The sequence below is a fragment of the Sphaeramia orbicularis genome, chromosome 9, assembly GCF_902148855.1.
Source record: "Sphaeramia orbicularis chromosome 9, fSphaOr1.1, whole genome shotgun sequence".
Classification (NCBI taxonomy): Eukaryota; Metazoa; Chordata; class Actinopteri; order Kurtiformes; family Apogonidae; genus Sphaeramia; species Sphaeramia orbicularis.
Genome location: NC_043965.1, coordinates 35,075,909 through 35,100,846, shown reverse-complemented (window position 1 = coordinate 35,100,846; position 24,938 = coordinate 35,075,909). Strand labels below are relative to the sequence as shown.

Below are 24,938 nucleotides of genomic sequence, written 5' to 3'. Positions count from 1 at the left end.
CTATCTGTAATTCTTTACCTTTTTTTGTACCTTTTCAAGTACTATAAGGCAGTGTGTAGAATAATGATAGTAAAAAAAAAAAAAAAAAAAAATGGCACTATTATTTCATGCACACTCTTATTGTAGAAAGTACACACCACAGATAAATAATATTTTGATACCAAAACAGAATTTATTTGCATAATCAGACTAGAGGTGAGAAATCTCACTATTCAGAACTATTGACATTCGAAGTGAAAAGAGAAAAAACGGTGAACAGACACAAAACAAATCAAAGAAGGTATGGCTTTGGTTAAATAACACTCTACTAAAATGAAAAGACAACTGTTATATGATTTCTTAAATAAAGTGAGAAAAGATTTAAGGCTCTAAAATTCCCTGAACAAGACAAAGGCCAAATATCTGATGCATTTCATGATTAACGGTGTGCAGACCCAACCTGGTGGTTTACAGTAGATGCTACTCAGATACTGAGGGAAATGACCTACCATTTACACTAAAAGACCACCAGGCTTCTGTTTTTACAGCCTACATTTTTTCAGTGGACTCACAGACTAATAACATATAAACATGACTGTGGACTTTTCATCTAACAGTATTCTGCTGAATTTGCCAGTGTTGTTAGACATGGTACTGATACAATGGCACAGACAGCCTGTTATTTTACAAACGATGCTGACATACAAAGTGTTAATCCACAGTTGCATAGTATTACTGGAATAGCACATGCCTATTTTATGGATTTCTTGCATTATGTACTTCTCTTCTAAAGTAGTGTACATTCATCAGCTTCACAATACAGTAAAACAACATAAGAAACACCTTTGTTATGTCTTGCCACCAGCCCCTTCTCTCTCTCTGAATGAGTGGTTATTAAAGACGTGTACATGCCAAGCATGTCAGCGCTTCACTTACAATGTAGCTGCATCTGATATTTACATAAAAAACTCCTCAGGATTTATTTAAAACTGTAACGGCAGTGAAACATACATGTTAACAATATAAACTCCCAATGTTTTTGTGAGGTTTCACTTCACTGTATGAAAAAAAAAACTTGCAAGAAACTGTTAGTCTTATGTCTTTGTGAAAAGATTAGGAATGACTTAGCTGGTAAAATGTGAGGTTTGTTCCAAAATGTGTTTACTCAAAAAATTAATTTTCTGGCAAATGGATACACATAGGATGTCTTCAGTGACCAACACTGTTAATATTGGTAAATCTTTTCAGACTTTGGATAAAAATACAGTTAAGATTCAGATTTTTTGTGTACAGCTTGATTAATCCATCCTTGCTTTATCTGTAAAACTGCCAACGTAAATTTTTAAACCCAACCCATTTCCAGTTGATGCTACAATAAGGTCATTGATTTATTTTTTGCACAAAGAAAAAAAAAAACGGTCTCTAACACCCTTGTCCCCTTATCATTTTTGAAATGGGTTAACACTATAATAATAATAAAAATAAAGTATTTTTATGGGTTTTAAAAGGACACTCAACCAGTGAGCAACAATGTCAAACACACAAGGTAATTCATGAATTTCTACAGTGTTTCACCGCCAACTATAAAGAAAAGATAAAAACTCAAAATATGTGAAAACAATGCTCCAAGTTACAGAAAACAATTACAGGTCTAATAAAAATGTTGACACGAGGGAAAAATCATATCCATGTTGGTTTGAAAAACATCAGTTTATGATGTTTTAATTCATTTAAATATCCACACCCCACTGAATGCATCACAGAGTAACTCACACATCATAAAAGTTTTAAAAATCTGTGATAAGAATATGAAGATAGGCATGGTAACCAAAATTCTCAGTTTTTCTTGAAGTTTTTAGCCCCACAGAGAGTGTGCCACTTTGATCACATGCACAGACCTGACCCATACACACTTCCAACATCATCATCAGTACACGGACAACTTTCTACAATCCATTCCCACCTAACTTATGCTAAAGAAGCTTTAGACACATATCTAATCCCTGACCCATGTGACACTCTGCCCTAACTGAACAGCTTCACAAAGCAGCCGTGGCAGTACGGTTTGTCGTTTTGTTCTTTAAAGGTGCCTTTGTTGAGCTGTTTCAGGCAGAAGGCACAGACAAAGTGCTCCGGGTGGAACTTCTTGGACATGGCTGTGATGCAGCGGCCTGTGATTGGCTTCTGACAGCCAGAGCACAGGGAGCCACGGCGCTCATGGTAGTGCACTTCACAGTAAGGCTGGCCGTCATGCTCAAAGAAACTTCCATTCACAAAGGGGGTGAAGCACTCCTGCAGACACAGATGGGGGTGAGAAGACATGTTATTTCAATGCTTTAATTACCTCTGCCAAGTGTAACAGCGGAGGTAATGTTTTCATCGGGGTTAGTTTGTCTGTGTTTGACTGTTAGCAAGATAACTGCACAAGTTATGGGCAGATTTTGATGAAACTTTCAGGAAATGTTGATACTGGCACAAGGAACAAAGGATTACATTTTGGTGGTGATGGGGGCGGGGGCTGATCTGCCTTGGCGGAGGTCTGCACTCTCCAAGTGCTTTTCTAGTTCATAATATCTCCTTACATCATTAAGTTTTGGGAAAGGCTGTGTGATCACATATACTTAGGCTAAATGCATTAAAAATATCTGTTTCATTATTCTGAGTATTTCATTTTAATACATGCTCCTTCTGTAAGTTCAGCTAATAATAATTAACAGTAGACAGAATTATTTCAGGTTTTATTCTTTTCTATTCATGCAGGCAAGAAGTTTCTCTTTTTCTCTTCGTTCATATCTCGTGGCTTTAAATTGCGTAACTTGAGTCAAACACTGTGGGTAGACTTTCACAACCTTTGCTCAACATCTGCAGGATTTTCAGCCCATTCCTCCCTGCAGAACTCATGCAACTGAAATAACTTCGGTTGTTAAAGTGACTCAGAGTCTGGCTCAGTCTGTTTGAAGATCCTCTGGTCTTCTGAGAATATGATGAATAAAAACTGAAATAAAACATCTCTCTATCATTATTATCAGCGTTTAAATACCCATAGTGATGGTAAACCTCAGATGTTGACTGTGTGTAAGAATAAGAAATAACAAGAGAACACCAGTACTGGACAAATGTATGATACAGACCCTGCAAACAAAACACTCAGGATGCCAAAGGCTGTTCAGCGCTGAGATGTAATTCTCCAGGATGGCTCTGGCACAGCCGCCACATTTTGGTGCAAACATGTCAAAATAATCCTTCCTGCAGTAGGCCTTTCCATCCTTTTCATGGAAACCTTCAGGGAAAAAAACAAACAAAAAAAAAAAAAACAGACAAAATATTTTAACAAATACTGTAAAATCTCTGACAGTAATTTAAAAAGTTGCTCATATATAATGATTATATATATATATATATATATATATATATATATATATATATATAGAGAGAGAGAGAGAGAGAGAGAGAGAGAGAGAGAGAGAGAGAGAGAGAGAGAGAGAGAGAGAGAGAGAGAGAGAGAGAGATAATATTGCAAATCTTAAATCTAAATCAAGAGTGATCAGGAGAATTTTGCAGTGAAATGACCTGTTACAAAAAACGAATATAATTCAAAGAAATCAAAATACCCTCTGGACCAAAGAAGGATCCACACTGAGCACAAAAGAAATGTTCAGGATGCCATGTCCTATCCAGCGCCGTCACAACTTTCTATAAACACATAAAAACAGTTACTGCTGACTATGAGCTTCAACAAGCATGGCAGATGCAAACGCTTATCACAGAGGAGCCAGTAATGCCTGGAGAAGTATTATGACATTGTGTTCAACCATAAGCTTAAACGAGGCCTGTGTACTGACTTTAAAAGCACAAAGGCACAACAATCAATATAACTTTTAAAGGAACAGTCTTGTTAAAATGAATGTACACAAGCATAACTTTCCCATGTTTTACTGTGCTTTCACTGAAAGTGTTTGACCCTGTGCATCATCTGCTCATTTGGAAATTCTACTTTGTCTTAGAACAAGTAAGAAAAACAGAAACAGCAGCCAATAAACTGCCAGAGATTACATTACCAAGTATGGAATGAGTCTACAAGGATGGAAAGATAAATAACACAAATAACATGCCTCTTCATTTGAATTGTTTCCATTTGTAGGGCAATGATATTAAACCTTCCATCTGATCACTAGAAAAAGACCAGAATGCTCATTCAATCCATAAGCCATTATATTTTTGAACAGGTAATGGCTGCAAGAGGCTCAGCAGGACTGGTTCTGTCTTATTTGTTAGGGTATGTGCATATGTGTACTGGTGACTTTCTGTTCTTGTGGTGGCATTCCTCTCCATCAATCAAACAACAGTGACTCACATCCAGTATAGGCCCGTTACAGTAGTAGCATCGAGGGGAGAACAGGTTATGGTAGTCTTTCTCACAGTAGGGCTGTCCTTCACGCTCAAAAAAATTCCTGGAACCTATCTCTTCTTGACAGTGCGTGCACACAAAGTGTTCAGGATGCCATGTGCGACCCATGGCAGTTACCACCTACACCAAGAGAAAATTCATGTTCATTTGAACTGTGCAAACAAGGTTTTCCTTTCACTACTTGCACATATAAGAAGGAAACCAAGAGCATCTCACCTGTCCTACAATTGGTTTACAGCAGGCACCACACACTCCTTTAGCTACTGTCTGCACTCCCAGTTTGTTGAGGTCCGACTGCAGGCTGCCAAGCATGTTGTCCAGTTTGTTGACCTGTGTCGGGGGCCCACCAGGCACACCCTTCCCTTGAGCCATAATCTGAAAGGTTAAAGATTTGTTTGATACACTGTTTTACACAAATGTACAAATGCAGCAAAGTTCACTCTTACTCAAAGTTCACTCTATGCAATGATAAGGTTTAAACCTGCTACAAATAATTACTGTGTGTGTTTCAGAAGTGTGAAAAACAAAGGATAAGAGACAGGGGTTCATGCCTGCATCGGAGGGAAGATTGGGTCATACTCTGTTTGGCAGCCTACAGACACCAGGACTTTAGGTGCAACAGGTGGCTCTGGCTCCACAGGTGGAGGTTGGGTTGGGGTTTTAAGAACAGGAGGTTGGGGTTCTGGTTTGGGTGCAGGGGGTTCCGGAATTGGGGCTGGTGGAGGTGATGGTTTTATAATTTGCAGAGGAGGTGCGGGGGCCGGTTCCCTTACAGGTTGTGGAGGTGGCGAGGGAGGTGGAGGAGGGGGTGGTGGGATAGGAACAGGGGGGTGCAGCACTGGGAGAACCCTCTTAGGTTCTTCTACAACAGGGGGTCGACGAGGGGCAGGGGGAGAGAGAGGTGGAAGCACCTTCCTCACAGGGACAGGCGACTCAGGGGGAATTATGATCTGAAGAAGAAGAAGAGGAGAGACAGACACAGAGGAAGTAGACACACAGAGGAACAGCTGTAAAGGTGACTGAAATGGAAAATTTGGGATGACTGTTGAGCACACTGAAGCCAACCTTGTCAACCTCACTGCTGGCTCCCTCAGGACGGAAACGCTGGGGTTTTGATGTGACAATGACACCCTCAGTCAGCCAGTCATCAGACTGTTTACGCCGGCGTTCAGAACGACCGATGCCAAGTTTTCCCTGTAGCTCTTCTATGAGGCGGTCCTGGGAACTGTTTTTGTTGACGATAATGGGTCCCATTTTCCTTCGCATGTGTCCATCTCGATACATTGGATGGACATTGGGAGTTTCCTTGGTGCGCCTAATCACTGACTTTATCTAAGGGAAACGGTGAGCACCACATTACAGGATATGTCCAAACATTCACAACTCAGCTGAAGCAGAGACAAATGCAGAGCTCCTGGGCAGCAGGTGAGTCACACAAATTAAGATACTGTGTTCACAGGCCAGGATGCAGAGGTGAGTGGACTTCGAGTCACCTTTCATGCACTTGCCATCTACACTCACTAACCTCTCAGGTTAATAAAAACAATGCCAGCATGGTGACATTAAGGTCCTTCAAACTAAAGTACTGCAACAGGTGACAGAGTGAAAGCACTGTGGTTTACATGTATCATGCTGAGAACAGACAACCACAGCCAGTCACAAAGTGCTGTTCCCATAAGCAAGCTTTTGATCAAATAACCTCAGATTCCCACAAACTTTCTTTTTCAAATGCTGAAACAAAATACTTTTGTGTCCACATTAACCCAGACTGGATAGAACTATAAGGGGGTAATTTTCTTCATCAATCCTTTATTCTTGGCAACGATAAGACTATTCACCTAAATGTTGCACCTGTAGCCAATAATACACAACCAAGGGTGGACTGACTATTAACCTGGCTCTCTGGACTGGATCTCATCTGCTACCTCTCTGTCTGTAGTCACGGCTGTGTGGCACAGTGACAATCTCAGCTTTGCTCAACACAGTCTTAAGCTGCTGAATATTTAGAACTCCATTTTACTAGGGTTAATCAATCTTACCCAACCAAATAAATTATCCCTGAGTTCATAATGATGAAAGGTCACCCTAACTCTATGTGTGCAGCACCCTACAGAATAAATACGACAAATTATGTTTCAGCTTTTCAAAAAGACACATGATGGACACCTCTGAGAAGAGGCTTTTCAGACTAGCTTGTAAGGAAGCTTTAGTTTTAAAAGCAACAAAAAAACACAGCAAGGTGAGAACAAAACAAGCCTGTCCTGTGTGGAACAGCATACATGTCCAGAGGCAGACACCCTGTCTATATTGGGCGTCTGTAGCAGGGGCAGGTCCAAGGCCACGTCAGGGGTCCCGGGGCAAGAAGATGGGGTCATGGACTCATCCATCCAGCTGGCCTCTGTCAGTGGGGTCATGCTGCCATCTGTGTAGGGTCTCTCCGTGTAAGGTGTCATGGTGCCATCCAGTCCGTCATGGAAAGACATGGACAGCTCCTCATCAGCCCAGTCCAGATCTCCATTCCCATCAGTGCCTCCGTCCACAGACTCATCTGTGATGGTGTTGGTGGTGCTGGTAAAGGTGTCAGGCTGTACGCTGTTTCTGTCCATGGGCAGGATGAGCTCCTCCTGCACCTCCGGTACTCCTCTACCCAGACTCTGTGCTTCCATCTTTACCTGTGGCTCCTCTGCTGACATGTTGTTCTGAACAAAACTCATCGCCAGCAGTTTGTCTAATGCCTCATCCAATGAGGGTTCCACCACGGCAGGCTGCTGCACAGAGAGGGGGCTAGCTCTTGGAGTTGTACATGCTGGCTCTGTAAGCTCTCTGCTGGGGACTGCAGCACTAATGAAAGCCAATGGCAGAGATGGAGATGGTGAAGATGCTTTTGAGGAAAAATTGATAGGGGGTGTAGATACAGAAACAGCAGGGAGAGGAGAGGGAGTCTTTGGAGCAGAAGCAGGAGGGGTGAGGTTTTTGGATGGAGAAGGAGTTGAGTAATTCATATTTTCAGGTCCACATGAGAGTTTACCAACAGAAGTTGAGGGAGACGGCCTGTCTACAGATGGACTAGGGGACTTTGAGGACTTGTGATCTAAGACAGTGTTAACTGAAGTCAGTGAGGGAGTAGTGGTGGTGTTGGAAGGGCTGGAGCCATTTCTCATCAGGGTGGAATTTGGGACAGATGAAAGGACTAGGAGGGACTTGTTTTGGGAGGACAGCATGGGGGCTGAGACATCTATTACAGAATCCAGGTCTAAGTCGCTGGCTGCAGACAGTGAGGACAAAGGACTGAGGGGAGGAGGAGCTCGGTTCTGATGGGTTAGCGACACACCGCCATCACCTCCCTCTTCATCTATGTGCAGCTCTAAACCAGTAGGCAAAGAAAACAGAGGAGAGGCACAGGTGGACGGGCGGGACAGATTAGGGAAAGGAGAAGCCACTGGGGTGATGGAGAAAGAGACTGGAGGATGAGGAGAAGAGCTGAAAGGTGCACCAGCTGGGTCCAGCAGAGAGCCCAAAGAACTGGGCTAGAGAACAGAGAAATGAGAAAAATAAGCAGAACCAGCGATAAAGGACAGAGACATCATAAAGAATAAGACAGGAGACGATACCAAAGACTTCAGAGAAAGTATGCCCTTTGTACATCAATTTGTTTTTCTGTTCACCAATGCTGCTTTGTACCTTAAAGTCTGACAAAGAAGCCATCAACTCATCTAGTTCTCGTGTAGCACAGGATGCTGAAATTCTGGCTTGCTGTTGAGAGGGAGTGTCCAAATCACTGTGGCGAGAGGAGGGGCTAGAAAACATGAATTATAACGGGATATATAATTACATACAATCATAGAAAACCTGACTTAGAGCAGAACCTAAAATATGCACTTCTTCAGAATGGGACTGAGAGTGAATTAGTGGTTGTTTCTTACAAGTAGCCAGATCTTTTCATCAGCTTAGGCCACAAACTGGGACAGCTTTAGACGTTTGACAACAGCTCAGTTGTGTCTAATGGCTGATGTCAGTCTGAGGCTGTATTCAGACTGCTGGCAAAAATGGACTAAACTGCTTTTTATTGTTTATCATTTATTTATTGTTTTATTGTCACACAGATCAGTTTTTTCAGAAAAAAGGTCTCATGTTTTCAAGTCCACATCTGTTTGAATATATGGGCTTGAATTAAATTGACTTTTCCAAAGTCTAAACCAAAATTTGTCATAGTGCTGCTCTGTTGTTGCCATCTGTCTGAAAGCATATAGAAAGAAACCACAAAAGAATATGGCTGAAAAAAGACAAAAGTTCACTTACTACGATGCTAACTTATAATCAACTCCAGTGAACTTGTAAATAAAACCATAAACCTTACACTGACGTCAAAGGCCTCAGTATTTATTTCTGTACATCACACACACATAGAAAATAAGATGAATGCCCAAATGAAGAAATTAGATATGAGCGATAAATGTAAACTGAGCACTAAGGATTTCAGTATGGCAAAGCTGAAAACTTTAACCATTGGAGTTTAGTTGAAGCTGTAGACCGGGGTGGCCAATCCTGGTCCTGGAGAGCCACCATCCTGCATGTTTTAGATGTATCCCTCTTCCAAAACACCTGATTCAAATGATAAGCCTATCATCAAGCTCTGCAGAAGCCTGATAACGACCGTCAGGTGTGTTGGAAGAGGGAAACATCTAAAACATGCAGGATAGTGGCTCTCCAGGACCAGGGTTGGCCACCCCTGCTGTAGATCATACCTGGGTGAGGGCACTGAGCCCTCCAGCTCATCTAGCAGACTCTCCACAGTGGGTCGGGCTTCATCCACCTTGGTTCCGTTCCTTTTGGGTTTCTCTTGAGGGGCAGGGCTTACCATTATGTCTGGACTGCTGCCATTCTCGTAGTGGGTGATGCTGCAGGACGGTAAGGGTGGAGCTGTCTCCTCTGTGGACACATAATGGTACAACTAATTCTGCTCAGCACAAACAGAGCTGATAAACACAGGACCTCGTGTCTACCTGTAGTGGGAAAGGACGGGGAGCTCTGTTGCACTGCGTTAAGTTCCAGCAGCAGTCTGTCAAGCTCTGATAGGTTACTGCCCAGGGCAGAGGTCATGGCTGCTGTTGACGAGTCTGATGTCTTCTGTTTGTTTGGAAAACTGAAGGACAGAACACAAAACCTGTTCAGTCATGTTCCAATTAAAAACTGTCAAGGGGATTTGGAGTGAAAGTTTGACATGTCACAAGAAGAAAAAAAGAGAATGTGAATACAATGTGGTCACATTAAATGGCTTGAGGTGAATAATCCAGTCTACATAGCGTCATCTCAATTTGATGTTAAAAAACCTAAATATGGCTACAAGAAACAGCGAAGAAGGAAGAAGTCGCTGTTTTCCATCTAGAATGACTGATGTTTTTTTATGGAGTTCAAAGTATAATTTGGTCTCCTCACTGATACTGGCAATGTTTTTGCATTCTGTGGGAATATCTGGGAATACAAGCAAAACAGCTGATACAATGAGTTATATGTTCACTACAGCATAAGTTATTCAGAAAAGGTCTTGCTGTTTCTCACTCACCAGATTCAGCAGAAAAAAGTTTTATGAAATAGAGTACAATTTGTCAGATTTGGCCATTTCCTTCAACTATTTCTAATATGATATTTCAGGATGCATGTAAAAATGTTAGTGGAAACACAGCTATTAACAACTGAACAAAAAAGAAAATGGTACATAGGAAATTCCACTTCATAGAGCCAACAGCTGGTGTGCAGCAAATCACCTGTAGACGTGGTCCTCCTCAATGTGAGATGGTGGAGAGCTGCTACTGTCCCTGGACCATGAGCTCTTCTGTGCTGAGCCTAAAGACTGTAGATCACACAGAGGACACATCAGTCAGTCAAGATAAACCACTGAGATAAGGAAGACACTGAAGTCAAATCGATTTCAACAACACAAATCTGTTTCAAGAAGCTTTATGATATAAAACATCTCCCCAAAAACCTTTAACAGGAAACAGGGTTCCTACAGGTTTTTACAAGTTAAATATAAGACTTTTTAAGACTGCTTACAACAGAATTTAATGCCCATTTAACAGCCATACTGGCAAAAATTTACAACTCCTCGAATTTAGGAAAATGTATTTATTTACTCCAATGCATTGATTCCCAACATTCAGAATCATTTCTCACCAGGGGCTGCAAAGTTACCGATAATTGGTTCCTAATTTCAATATAAATTGTCGACTAACGTTCCTTTCTTTGCAGTTTGGACATTTAACAGACACGTTTAAACACAACACAGCCAACAAGTTGATGGCAACATAATGTTAGACCTACCATACCAAATTTAATACCTTTTAAAGACTTTTTTAAGGTATTAAATGCAGATTTATAAATTCAAGACTTTTAAGACTTTTCAAGACCCTGCGGGAACCCTGAGGAAAAAACCTTAGTGAGTGTCACGGTTGAGAAGTCTGCATGTGTATTATGTACAACAATGAATATGAATATTTAAAAGCACTACCTGCTGGGAGGAGTGGTGGGAGTCCAGCGTATCAATCAGTGAACCATTTAAAGCATCAGCGGAGGGTGGGGGAGGGACTGGAGGTGGGATTGAGACATCCTGGTAAGAGTGCCCTCCAGTTGGGATGGAGTAGGGGGTCTCGTCGGGCAAGAACACCGGCCGCTTTGAGATATGCGAAGTAGTAGATTCCAGGTCTGCAAGCAACGCGTCTGAAAGTTTTAATAGTTAAAGTTAGACACTTAAAGGTTTTCTGCCAAACAATGATGTTTGTAAAATACTTAAAAATCTCTTTTATTCAGTTGGATTCATGCCCTGATTTTTAAGTCCGGCATAAAAAAAATTTGACGCATGAATGTCTCTTGTCAGCTGAACAAATACATTGCTGTCAAACACCCAAGCCATTTTTGTAAGACATCTGCAAGAGGTTTCATACTGCAAACACAGCTGACCAGGAGACCTATGAATTTTTTCATAGGGGTGTTGGCTGCTCTGAGGTGACTACTGAGGCCATAAACAGACAATAATGAGGATCTGACTCAGTCAAATTTAAACCAATCTAAAAAAAAACACACACAGATTATGAGTAATAGGCTACTCCATCAGTGTCATCTTAACAGCAGGAGCTAAATCACTTTCTACACCTAAATCCATTAGGCCTTGATTATACATCCACCTTAAATCCCAATGAATCTCTTCTGAGTCCTCCACTATAAATACAACCCTGCTGCCAATGAGCTTTTACCTGTCTTTGGTACATATGTGACATAGTTATCTGTTCATCTCTTTAAATAATTTCTGTTAGAGGTGGGAACCAGAGTAACCTACAATATAATACTATCATCTATACATCACATGAAAACAATGGTATGACAACACCATGTGATATTTAATACACAGAAATACATTTATTACTGGTAATCACTGAGTCTGTGTAGTTTAAAAAAAAAACAACTTAAAATGGGTAAAAAGATATTGGTGTGAGGAACTAATATACAGTCTCAGCTTAGAGACTAACACACATACTGGCTGCATCTGTGTGTTACTGGTTGTAATGAAAACATCAACATTTGATGCCAGTGTATTGATGAAATATGGCAACAAGCATATTATACACATACATTCATACATGGATATTTAATCCCAAGGAACAAAGAGTCTGAGCATTTGTGAATACTGTCCAGGGTTGAGGGGGTACAGTGTCACCCTGCTGAGTGGTCTGTGGAACACAGGAACAAAATAGACTCTGACATCACACAATCCATCCATCGTCAGTCTGTCCAGAATAGACTGCAATCACTGGCTGCATACTGTTACACTACAGAGGCTTGGACTTGTTACAGTCTGTTTCAAGGAATGGCCGCACTTTTAAACTCATGACACTGGAGAACCAACCCAAAAACCTGCTAAGTAGCTGAACCATCTCTCTACAATACAATCTGTGAACATATACAAGTTGTTAATGTACTGTCAAACTTAGGGAGAGAAAAATTACAACTTTAGAAAAGAAATGTAAGGTTAATCCTGTTAAATCATTCATTAATCAGTAACTGTTTATTTCTACACAAACTAAAGATTTACTTTCTGACAAATTTGTCCAGATACTCTGCTTTCAATTCATACAGTCAAGCAGGAAGCTATATTATAATTTAAACACTTGTGCGGAGGTGAAGAAAAGGCAGAGTCTGATCAAATCTACCTATTAGACACTCTAAAGGTCACCACTGACCTTATAAAACAAACTATGTTCCGATTTTAACAAATATAAGTCCCTTTTGCCCTGTTGGAGTACAACAAACAAAGGCAGATCATATTAAATAAGCAGTATAAACATTTAACTGTTAAAGCACTCTGGTATCTGTACTTACTTTATTTGTTCCACCTGCTGTTTCTATAAAGTCCACCCAGGGTTATATGTGTGAAGCAGACAGCAGCACTGACAAAGATAGTGTGAGCAACAAGGAGCACCAACATGCTACCAGGCTAATGGGGGAGTGGTCTGAGAGCCACACATGGGTGAAAATATCCCTTTAATAACAGGGTCCCCTCAGTAGGCCTTTCATCTGGCTGAACAGTGCAAGTCAGTCTACCTCAGGGGTTCCCAAAGCCAAAGTGGGGTACGTGTACTTCCACCAGTACTTGGTAGAAGCCCAGGGAGTACTTGAAATTTTTTGGAAAAATACATTAAAGTCATCATGTACCAAATACAAAATAATGAGAATTAATGCTGAAATATAAAACACAACAAATACATTCATATAATAGTTTTATTATCAATCATCTTGTTTAAGCTTTGGTAACATTTTAAGAACATTTATCTTTTATATTAAAAATGAGTTTATTTATTTGAGTAGCTAAGTAATTATTTTTGTTGATGAAAGATTAATTTATTAATTAATGACTAATTTATGCATTTTTCTTACTGATGCCAGAGGGCACTTTTCAGTTTATACTTTACACACAAAATTTACTTTAAAACATATTGTTATTTTGTCATATATTACAGTTAAATATATGTTGTTTGTTTAAAAAGTTTTCAAAATATAAACAAACACCTTTGGCATAGAAACAAATGATGCCTAATTTTTTTCAATCAAAAATGCTGAATGGAGAGTTGGGGGTACTTGGCTAAAAAAGTCTATTTCAGGGAGTTCTCCACTGTAAAAAATTTGAGAACCATTGGTCTACCTTATCAGTGCACTCTCACTCCAAAAATCCACATGTCCCAACAGCAAATAAGCCTTAACATCACATCTTAGATAAGTGGTACATCTAACATCAACATTTCAAGCATGAGCTTGACCAGTTCATTAAACAAACTGCAGAACATCTCAAATCATTACACCGTTTTTAGATTTGACAGTCCACATGGCATTCCTGCTCAGAAGTTTAATGTCTATGAAGTTTGACATAAACCACATGGGAGCAAGAGCCTATTTAAAGCCGTAAGCTCAGTGAGTAGCCAATGTGTGTGCAAATGTGCTGAAATATCATGACCAGCTCAAAATAATCTGCACCTGGTGCCGACATGCTCAACGAGGTCTTACTGAGGATGACTTTGTCACTTATAAAACAAAAGGCTCCAAACTGAAAAATACCACAGCTGGTTCAGGGCGAAGGTAAGCCCTCGGAAATACAAGACTTCCACACAGATCTACACTTCTAACATAATACACCATAAATGCTGTCAAATTAAACAAAAATACCTCAAGACTTACTAGTTATGGGAATGTATTCCTAGAAAGTTCCTCTTGGCCTTGGCAGAGCTGACAGCCATACTGCCTGAGGCTTCCCTAACACTTTTACATGAAACCAAGTTTATGAGATGTTGCTCCTTATACTGCCTCATTATATCCCCTCCCACCTGTTGATACGACACATCTGTGGCCTGTGAAATCAATAGAAGCTCCACAGGGGACATGCGACACAGTCCAAGCCATTGTTTAAATCAAACTATACGACCTCAACCATTATTATACTTATTCCTTGGTGGCAAAGTACAAACACTGGATGTGAGGAACTTTTCTGTGGGCAAAGCTTCTTCCAAATTCCTGAAAAGGTTATCGTTCATACAAAGTCCCTGTAAAAACTGATATAATCTGACATTTGCTTTTGACCGTTTGGTGACAGTGTAACTTCTCTTCTACAAAAGAGAACTTTTTCCATTTGTAGCACTGGTTCTGCTATTTCTACATCAGCTTTAAAAAGCAAAAACATGGTAAAAGGAACAACCTGCAACACTAGTCACCAGTTTTTAGCCAGCATTTAAACTATACATCAGAAAAGTGTTGACACTAAACCAAAACTTCCCTGCTCACAACCTCACATGATATGTACAAGGTATGAAAGAACCAAGTAAAAGTACCAATACCATAGTGCAGACGTGAAAGTCATCAATTCACATGAAAGCACTGAGCTCCTTTCCCAGTACATGAGGTACCAGGAACAGAAGTGCAATATTTCCCTATGACTTGTACTGCAGAAGAAAACTGTATTAGAAGCAAAGGGAAAAACTATATAAAAGTATGAAGTTGAGTAAAGTAACTCAAAACTGTGCACAGTAATCAAGTAAATGTACTATTCTTCACCATAGCCTGTACCACTCAGACCAATTGTAACAGCATCTTTGATACCGTTTACTGGAGGTCAAAAAAGGATACTGAAAATGTCCTGCTTCACTCCTTTACCTGAGGAGGGCAGCACTGACACAACAGCAGACGGACAGCGGGCCGTTGTCAGACAAGCTTGGTCCATGAAGAGTAAGAAGCATTAAGAATGCAAACATGCACTGTAAGCCAAGTAACAGGCTAATCTTTTCCATTCCAGACAGGGGGTAGGAGCCACAATGGACAAAGTCCAATTCTGCTCTAACAGCATCCTGACTCAATAGTCCATTGTGCAAGATGTGGAGGAATAAAGCTGTCATCAAAACGGAAATGACTGAAACTAATAATTCATGAATTCATCAAACAATAACAGATTCCCCTTCCACTGTCAGGGGAACCATCTGTGGTGACACTGTAATAACTGGTCTTCATAGTGTTGAACAAAACAACTGTGCAGCTCAGTGGATACTGTACACATTCTTGTGGCAGTGGGTGCATGTACAGTCTTGCGTGTCCACGCCCACTCACCCTCACTCACTCTGCCACAGTCCTGCAGTCTTTATCAGATGGGAGCGAAGGTGCATGGAGAATTCCACACATTCCTTTGTCCACTAAGGAGAAAGAAAGCAATCCGGCTGGGATACGTTGAGGAAGGTGGCTCAGGAAAGGCAATGAGCACTGCCCCCGTTCAGGGAAACTCTAGTGAACCTGTCTCAACTGGGGAGAGCAACAAAGACCAAGCTAAAATGATGCTCTGCAATAAAATCTACTCGAGCAGAACACACATTCCACTAATACCACAGGAGTTGAGGTACAGAGCCGATGAGGAATGTGCTCAAATACAAAACACCATCTGTCAGTCCAGAAAATGAAAATAATGTGTTGACAATTACAGAACCCGTCCCGCAAACTACAGCGTGCTTTGAATTCCAGGATAAAGGAGATGTCAGTGTTTTTACTGCCCATTTCCCACAGAGCAGGGAGTATAGTGCAGACAGGCTGGACATCAGTGCTGTCTAATCCTTTCTATTAACATGTGGGAAAAGGTGATGGGCCACCGGGGTCCACAGCTCACCTGTTTATAGCCAGAGCAGAACTGGCCACAGCCCCAAACCGAAACTCTACCCCATCAGGCCGGCCCGAGGCGATATTTATATCAAACAAGACAGGCAGGGGCCAGGCAGAGGGGGGCAGAGGGTGGGATGCCAATGAGACAGGCAGGGAAAGCTGGGTTCAAACCAGTGACAGAGAATGCAAGTGAATCCACTGAAGCAGTAAACAAAGAGGTACAAGCACAAAGAAGGAAAAGGAGCATTTTGCAGAGCTTACAAATACTGTCTGTACTGTAGATACATAAAGACACAAACAAAGATGACTGAGTGTAATAACATAGTATCAGAGACACAGGAGCATCTTAGGGTGATTACTTCAAAATAAACATTCCTAAAAATACACTCCCAAGCAGCCCCATATTCGAAAGATGACACTCCCCTTGCAAGAACAGTGGACCAAAATAAAAGCACTTCCCCACAGAGGAGTAAATCAGACGACAGGGGAAAGTCTAAAGACTGATGTAACAAGAAATCACTGAGACCACATTCATATCGAAGGGTGCATGTGTGAGGACGGTATGTCAGTGAGAAGCCCTTTGTGGCATATTGAGAGTGAAATTAAGTAGGATGAGGAAGCCCCTCAAAGGCACACTTGTCTGTTTTGTCCTCGAGCACCAACTGAAACACTCAGACATACTTCAATGAGTAGCTGTTCCAAAGACAAGCAAGACATTAAACAGGCAGCAGAACAATGGAAGGACATTAGTCAGTAGTTTGTCACCACCGCCTCGAGTTGGCAAGACTGTATATCATTTAAGAGTTTTCTGGAGTCAAGATCCGACAAAACTTATTAATCCAGAAATTCTTGTGCCAGATATTACAAAAATTTACAACAATGAAAGAATAAAAACAGAAAGTATAGCTAAGTAGTACAAAATGGGTTAATGAAGAAAAAAAATCATTAAGTGAAAGTAAAAAAGTTGTGTTTATCATAATGAAATGAAGGTTTTAGATAAGCAATTTGTTTTACTGAAACAATTTTACATCAGTCTGAGGAAGTAAAAAAGTCATTTCCCAAATAAAAACAGTAAATATGAAATAAATAATCTTACAAATAACTATAATGAAACCAGAGTGTATTTATACATGTCAATGTTATGCTACTTCAAGCAATTCAAGTCAAAATATCAGACTTAGAGGAGACTGTGTCTATACTGTAGAGATGCTGGACATGACGTCCACCTGTTATGTTTCTCACTACACATTTGACAGAATCCCGGCAGCAATTGTCAATCAGAACATTGTCAATTCAACATAATAATAACAATGTTTTTAAAATGGGTATTCATTAGCCATCTATAAACTTGAATTATCAAAAGTAGGCTTTAGAAAAATTATTCCCCCATTTCATCACACCCCTTAAATGGAGCTTAGCAGCAACCTGCAATGATGGGTGGTGTGAGCACTGTGTTATAATGGTCTTTCTTAAAATTCTACTAAAAACTCTTCTATGTTATTTGCACTTTGCACTTTTCTATGTTATTTGCACTCTATGTTGACTTGCACTGTGGGGCCTTAGAGTCCAGTAATTTCGGCTCTCTGTGTATATAATGTACATGGCAGAACTGACAATAAAGATGACTTTGACTTGAAAAATCTGTTTTCTTCATGTGCAGATTCATTGTGGGTCTGCTGGTCAGACAGATGTGAACGTAAAAAAAAAAAAAAAAAAAAAAAAAAAAACAGCCTGATGAAACTTAGCTAAAAAGAAAAAAAGAGACAGACATCACTTTTTGCCCAAGTTGACTGACTGGCATGGAGGGGGCTGAGCTTGTGACCTATAGAGCAGCCAGTCTCCAGGAGGCAATCAACATATTTTGACTTCACTCGAAGAAGCAGCTGTACCATCCATGTTAAAGTCTATGTAGGACACCCTTCAGAGAACACTCCACGCCCAGGTCGGATACCAGTGCCCTGAAGCATTAACAGTCACTAGTCTAATCAATAATGAAAGTAATGAAACATTTTAGATGTAGCTCTGGGTAAATGCTGTTTTATGTTGCATATGTTACAATCCAAACTACAAAGAGTTACTCAGAAAATTGTCTGATGAAAGAAGAAGCAAAAGTAATGTTTCCTGCTCAGCTACAAACAAACATGAAGTCCTCCTGATGCGGTCTGTACTGACTGTCTTTGATCATGGCCTGGTTGCCCCAGCTTTAATAATGCTGAAAGAATCCAGCAGGGACTCGGATTCCTACTGCATTACCCAGACCTGTCAGGAAAATAATCAGCTCTGTTCAATGAGCCAAGTTACAAGGTCGGGTAACAGGGAAGGCGTGGAAACAGCACGGGAAGGGGAAGACAGTGAAGGGCACTATAAGTGAAACAACAATGTGGTACAACAACATTAAATAGTGAAAACACTGTCCAAACAGCAGGATCACAGCCTGAAGGCCAAAACTCACCCCCACCACCAGTGTTTGCCGGCCTCCAGCACTGACTCTGCTCATTGTTTTTCGCCTCTGTTTCCTCAGGATGTGGGGCAGGGTCTGTTGCCTAAGCGATGAGGTCAGCCATGCAACTCTCTCTTCCCCAGACCCAGAACAGGATGGGTGTGGGACTTGGGAACAAGACTGATTTACAGTCAGGAGCTTCCCTCTAGTTTCACAGACAAGCCCACTAGTTAGGAGTGCTATGGGGTGATGATAGCTAGTCTGGTAACATTAACTCTGTCCTTCTGACACACTGGGACACAAAACCCACTCAAGACCTTCGAAGATCTTTTGGTATGCTGTACAAGAGCTGTAAACATTTAAAACCGTGCTGCCTCACCTCTGCTAAATTTTGCTCACGCTTTGAGAATACTTTCTCTGCGAGGGGATCAGCAGATACATTTATATCCAATGTAACAGGGCTGCTGTGAGTTTACAAAGGGCATGTTTAGCAGATGCTGCTGTTTCAGCCCACATGGCCTTCTCAAAACAGATGCAAAACAGAGCTAAGTGGCTCACTAATTCTGAGGCATGTCTGCATAACGTTGAGAATATGTTCTACGGCTTCTGTAAGTACTTGATATTATACCTAAAATGCTGACTTCAAATAGACTCACTCAAAACTTGTCTCAGTTAATTAAAAAAAATTATAGAAAACTACAATTAAGTTAAAGGGACTTTGCAAAAATCCTAATACTCTTCTTGGCTTTCAGAGCTTCAAAGCTATCTTGACTTCATCAAATGTCATCAATAGCTTATTTTTTTACTAGTTTGAGCTGAAATTTGTGCTGAGTATTCCAGGATCCCAACTTGTCTTCATGAAAATAGTTATTGCTGAAATTCAAACAATGAACATATGTTACCTGACTGAAGAATTGTGACCACCACATGTCTTTCTAAATATGACTTAAGGGCTGAAAAACCTACCCATGGTGAGTACAAATTTCAACCAAATTCAACTGAAAATTAGTGAAACAGAGAATACAAACTCATGATAATATTTGGCTCAGAGGTCAAATTTAACATTTCATGTCTAAAAAATTATTTGGAGTAAAGTTTTAAGATCTGTTCTTACGTGAATTTTTACTTTTATTTTATTTTCTATAGCATGAAGGGGTGAGGTAGGAAAATGGGGAAAAAAACCACAGGATTCTGTAGCTGAAAAAGACATATTATGTTTGAGTTGAACAATTTGTAATCTGCTCTGTAAGGGGGAGTTCACACACAAGAGCCATGATGTATGGAGAGTGACTCACTTTAGTCATGCATCTGTAATCCACTTTTTTCAGTGTCAACCTGCAGACGTGAAGCAGAGCCTCCACAGCTCAGTGAGGTCAGTATGCCTGAATTTTACATGGCCCTGAGGAATTCACAGAGAGAGGAGTGTGGCTTCATACCCACAAGTGCAACACACAAGGGCACAAGAGGCCATGAGGCAGTTTGTCACATGTGGTTCAGCTCCACATCTGGGACAGGACCTGTCCCCTGGGCTACATCAATACATGACGGTAAAGCCAGGTCTGGCTGCCACCTGGTCTGGGCTGATTGGGGAAAACCTCTGGAAAGTCTGACTCAGAGGAACAGAGTGGAAGAGTGCTCATATTCTGCTCGGAGGGAATTCCCTTCCTCGAGTGTGAGCAATGCAGGAGGATCGATATACAGGATAAAAGAGGGCGCTACACTTCTACGAAGTATGATCAGGTTTCCAAACAGCTCCATGTAGACCTGTCACTCATTGGTGAGGATCAGGACCCCTGGGTGCTGGTCAGCTGCTGGTTTACTTGAAGTATCATAAAGTACTTTTGAATACCAGTCAGCCCACAGACAGATAGCTATATTAGATACTAAGAGACATGCAATATGACCAAATATCATTATCTAAAGGTTTATATTCAAATGAAAACAATATGGTATACTTTCTATAAATTCAACAAATGCATTGCTTACATAAAAAATACCCACATAGGCTCTTTTCTTATTAACCTCTGAATTACATTCTCAACACTTTCTCAATGCTTTGCTCATGTTTCTCCTTTTAGATTATATTTTTGTACAAATTTTACCTAAAGTGTTTAGTAAAATATAGAATGTTTAACATAGAAAACACTATATTTGCAGTTACAAACAAAATAAGTAAATATGGGCCTCAAATGCAAATATAGTCAAAATTGTTAGAATAAAACAGACTGAGACAGTAAATCTGTGAAGCAAATGAAAATGAATACAGGCCTAACACACTGAACACATTTAACACTTTAAACTACAGCAGTAAAATATGGCTCACAGTATAAACAAATACTAGGTTATAGCTACCTAATCCAGTATTTCCTCTGTGTTCATTTAGCAGCTACTTCACTTCAACACAGTCAAATACTGTTCAACTACTGAATTCATCAACAACTGATAGGAACTGACAACTGTTTTGAATAGTGTTCTAAGAAAAAAGTCAAACTTCTCTAATTCTAGTCTGTTGAAAGTGAACATTTTCTTTTTCAGCATTTCTGACATTTAGTATAAACAATTAGTCAATAGATATAATCAACAATGAAAATGATGACACATCCATCATCACATTACACAGCCCTGAAGCTCAAAACTTCTGGTTAATCAGCAAACGTGTAAAACTAAAGAGGACCCAGACAGGCACAGCTCTCCCTGTGGTAACTACATGCATGGCTCTGCGAGTAGTATCAGGAGGTGAGTATTTGGCCTTGGACCCTGACACAGAATGATGTCGGACATTCCTCTGCAGCCTCGCCCCCTCCTTCAGCCTGCTTTACTGAAACTACAGGCTCCCTCTCAACCAACAATCAGCCCTTTCACTGGCCCATGGCAGTGAGAGCATCTAATGTGCCCTGGAGGTATTCTCACAGCAGGCCAAACTCAAAATGTGGCCCATCGTCTCTCCACTTAAACAATTCAGAAATCTATTTTCACTGTGTTTTCACTCTGTGTGGAACTGGGAGCATTCCCTCAAATACTGGAACAGGATTAGTTTTGTCAAGGTAAATATAGTAAACCGGCCAGCTGGAGTAAGGATAACAAAATTAGAAGTTCAGAGGTTCACTGCAAGAGGTCAGGGGCCACTGAACTGAAAAGGTAACTGTTTGGTGCAGGAGAAGAAATAGACACACCTTAAAACTCAAAGACACTACACACAAATGCAGATCCTGAAAATGAGCTTCAACAAATGCACCATTAATCGACTGGAGTCTATAGTTGTGATTATTTTGATCTATCAACATAAAAAAAAACATAACTCATTCCACCTCCTCGGGTGTTTTAGAAGTGATTTAACAAAAGCTGCTCTAACCAAATTCCAAAAGTAATTAAAACTGTTGTAATATTAACATGTATATCTATTTAATGATGATAGTAAACGCTATAGTAACCATGTACATAATGAAAAGTATTAAAGTATGATATGGCATTGTTACTTGCACAGATCAGAAATAACTTTGAACTACCAGCCAAGTGTTGCCTCTATCTTTTCTAATAATCATTTTGAAAAAAGGTGAACAACACGCACATCCAGAAAATAAGAGGTGTGCAGGATCCCCCCCCCCCACCAAAAAAAAAAAAAAAGAAAGGAAGGTCGGCACAACATTTAACCATGTGGTTAAATAAATGTCTTGGAAGTTCACAGGTTGTGCAGACCTTCCTTTATTTTTTAATAATCATTTTGCCTCATCACCCAAAGCATGTTTGGTGAGTTATGCATTTACCACTGAGGCCTTTAGAACTAGCCAAATTGATGTACTTTGTGTATTAATTCACTATTATCCTGACACAATTTATAGAAACTATTTTTCTTCAAACTACAATTTTACATCACATTTTATATTTAAGCAAGTACTGTAAGTAGAACTGTTTAAATTAGTGCATAATTAACATATCGCAATTATTTAAAATAATCATGATTATTTTACAAAAAACTACACACTAATCATTTCTATTCCTGTTTACTAAGCATGAGTTGAAATAGGAATTACGTTGCTTGTGACAGCCCTAACTGTAAGTACAACTTCAGACACTTTACTTGAGTATTCACTTAATGCCCCTTTATATCACTACTCCACTATATCTCATAGGAAAATATTCTAGTTATCCAGATGTGTTAGACTTCCATGTGTTAGATCAAATAAAGGATTAAGTGTGTCTTTATGTGTTGAGAAACATCACCTGCTTCCTAAACAAAATAAATGATCTAAAAACCCTCTTAGATTAGCTGGAAAATATGTAAACAGGCCTGTCTTTCTGAGCTCATAAAAAGTTGACTTTTTAGAGGTGAATGAAAATAAAAAATAAGCAAGCAACCAAAAGCATCTACCGATTTATAATATCTAATAATCATACACTAAAATAATTCAGGTAAAACGCAGTTTTGTCGACCCATTTCGATGTTCAGAGGCTGTGTAGTGAACATGGAAACACTGTCATCTTCTACAGTATTGATTCACCAGTAAAACCCATGGAGTTGGATCAATGACAGTGGATGGAGATGCTTATTTTTGTGTTCAGTCGTTGATATCTTTGCTGAAAGTCACTTTTTCTTCAGTTTTCTCAGTTTCTGACATAATAACCCTCAACTTTAATCTCAGCTTTATTATCAGCAAATTAAATACAGGAGAATATCTGATTGTCATGAGAAAAAATGCAAAATACTGAGGATAATATAATAAAGGGTGATACATCACTTAAGAAAAGTTAAACAGAGAGAAAAATTTATTTGGGAACTGAGACAAAGTCACATTAGGAGTTTATGTGTTAAATATAGGAAAATACCTGATTATCACTGTAAAATGCAGAGGATAACATTGTAGTAAATGATGGTAAAACGTGTGACAAAGTTAGAGAAAATAGAGAGAAAAAAAATCATTCAGGAGCTTCCACAAAAGCAGCTCTAGGTCTTCATGGATTAAACAAATTAATGAAACATAAATATTAATCAAACTATAACAACTGTGTCTCACAATAACTTTTAGCATTCATACTTAGCTAATATTTTGGTGTTGAATGCAGAACTTTGGGAGGGTTTTCATTAAGTACATGATATGAATACTTCCTCCAGCTAGGCCATATGTTAAAGCAGAAATAATCAAAACAAAATACAAGTTCTGTTTTTTGCTAACTGATATGGATCTTTTGTGTCTTTCTCCTTATTTGGACACATTCATCAACGTTTTCTGCTGTTCCATTCTCATTACCAAAGTCTTTCCATGAGAAAAAGGGGTAAATAAAGTGCATTTTACGGATTTTAACTTGGTAGCACTTGCAGTTAAGTCTAGAGATTGATTATAAGGCGACTTTGTGCTTTTGTACAGAGCAGTCTAAATGGAGAGGCCTGTTGACTCTACCACTTCAAAGCTGGAATGAAGAGCCTGGGGGCAAAAGTTGAGGAGGTAATGTTAAAGCTGGGTGTCAAAATGTCAGCCAAATATCTCCTCCCTCTGGCGAAAATACTGCTTAAAACTCAATGAAATTAGCAGGGCTGCCAGGTTCTTTTTTAATCCAATGTTTTACTACACTGAGGTGGCGTTAAGGAAAGAGGAGGAGGAGGAGGAGGCTAGCGACGTCCAGCTGCTCTTACTCCCGAAGGTAAGAAGGAAAAAATGTACAAAAACTCTACTTTCTGTCGCTCTTTTGGTGAGATATTAGCTAGTTCCTCTCAAAAGAGGTGACCACAGCCAACCAGACACTCTTTTCAACGTCCAATCTCGTCGTTACGTCTCTCCTCCACCCTGCAATCCGCTCCTCTAAAGAAGGTTTAAGGGAAAAAAAATACACAAGAGGCGACAAAAAACTAGCCTCATAACTCACCTAAGTCGTCCATATCGGCAGCTTGGTTACGTCCTGTGTCAGTTTGATGTTTGGTGGTCTTCTTACGAAGTCTGAATTTTCCTGTACAAACTTCACCGCTGCTGTTGCCCTGGAAGTTAGTCTGCAGAGCTCTCGTGAACGCGCTACAATGTGTGCATGTGTATTTTACCAAAGCGCGCACCCTGACTGAAAATCAGTTAGTGACATCTAGCGGTCAGGAGACGAAATTACACACAGGTAGAATAGAATAGAATAGAATAGAATAGAATAGAATAGAATAGAATAGAATAGAATAGACATCTCTATCTGCCTAAGTTCAATATTTGAATCCAAAATGTAGAAAAAAAATAGATGTATCAAGTTGCAGAAAAAGTACTTAGCTGAGTGAATGTACTTACATGAACGGTGTACTATGACAGCGATATTATGTTAAGGTGTTAGTTGAAGTAATCAGTCATAGCTGAATAACACTCATCACAACAGGGGCAATTTAAAACAAAGAAAAACTGGACAAACAAACATTTGCCACTAAGCATTTATTAAATTATAATTCATAAAACACTTAAGAAAATT

General features: G+C 39.9%; 1 protein-coding gene across 1 annotated transcript; it reads right to left on the bottom strand.

Annotated features, from left to right (window-relative positions):
- Positions 1-150: 150 nt before the first annotated feature.
- Positions 151-24,491, bottom strand: LOC115426141 (verprolin-like). Its single transcript, XM_030144128.1, has 14 exons — positions 24,366-24,491; positions 10,896-11,104; positions 10,153-10,238; positions 9,391-9,530; positions 9,133-9,316; positions 8,069-8,183; positions 6,667-7,914; positions 5,453-5,719; positions 4,939-5,337; positions 4,604-4,762; positions 4,334-4,507; positions 3,591-3,672; positions 3,111-3,259; positions 151-2,271 (listed from the first exon to the last, which is right to left on the bottom strand). The coding sequence occupies exons 1-14, from the start codon at positions 24,376-24,378 to the stop codon at positions 2,005-2,007; spliced, it is 3,492 nt and encodes a 1,163-aa protein (XP_029999988.1). The 5' UTR covers positions 24,379-24,491; the 3' UTR covers positions 151-2,004.
- Positions 24,492-24,938: the final 447 nt, after the last annotated feature.

Bases quoted from the DNA above. Each gene is read 5' to 3' on its own strand.
- LOC115426141 (XM_030144128.1), bottom strand. The intron at 9,317-9,390 runs GTAGACACGAGG...ATGTGTCCACAG, and splicing joins CCCGTCCTTTCCCACTACAG to AGGAGACAGCTCCACCCTTA. The intron at 3,673-4,333 runs GTGAGTCACTGT...ATGTGTTTATAG, and splicing joins GTAACGGGCCTATACTGGAT to AAAGTTGTGACGGCGCTGGA.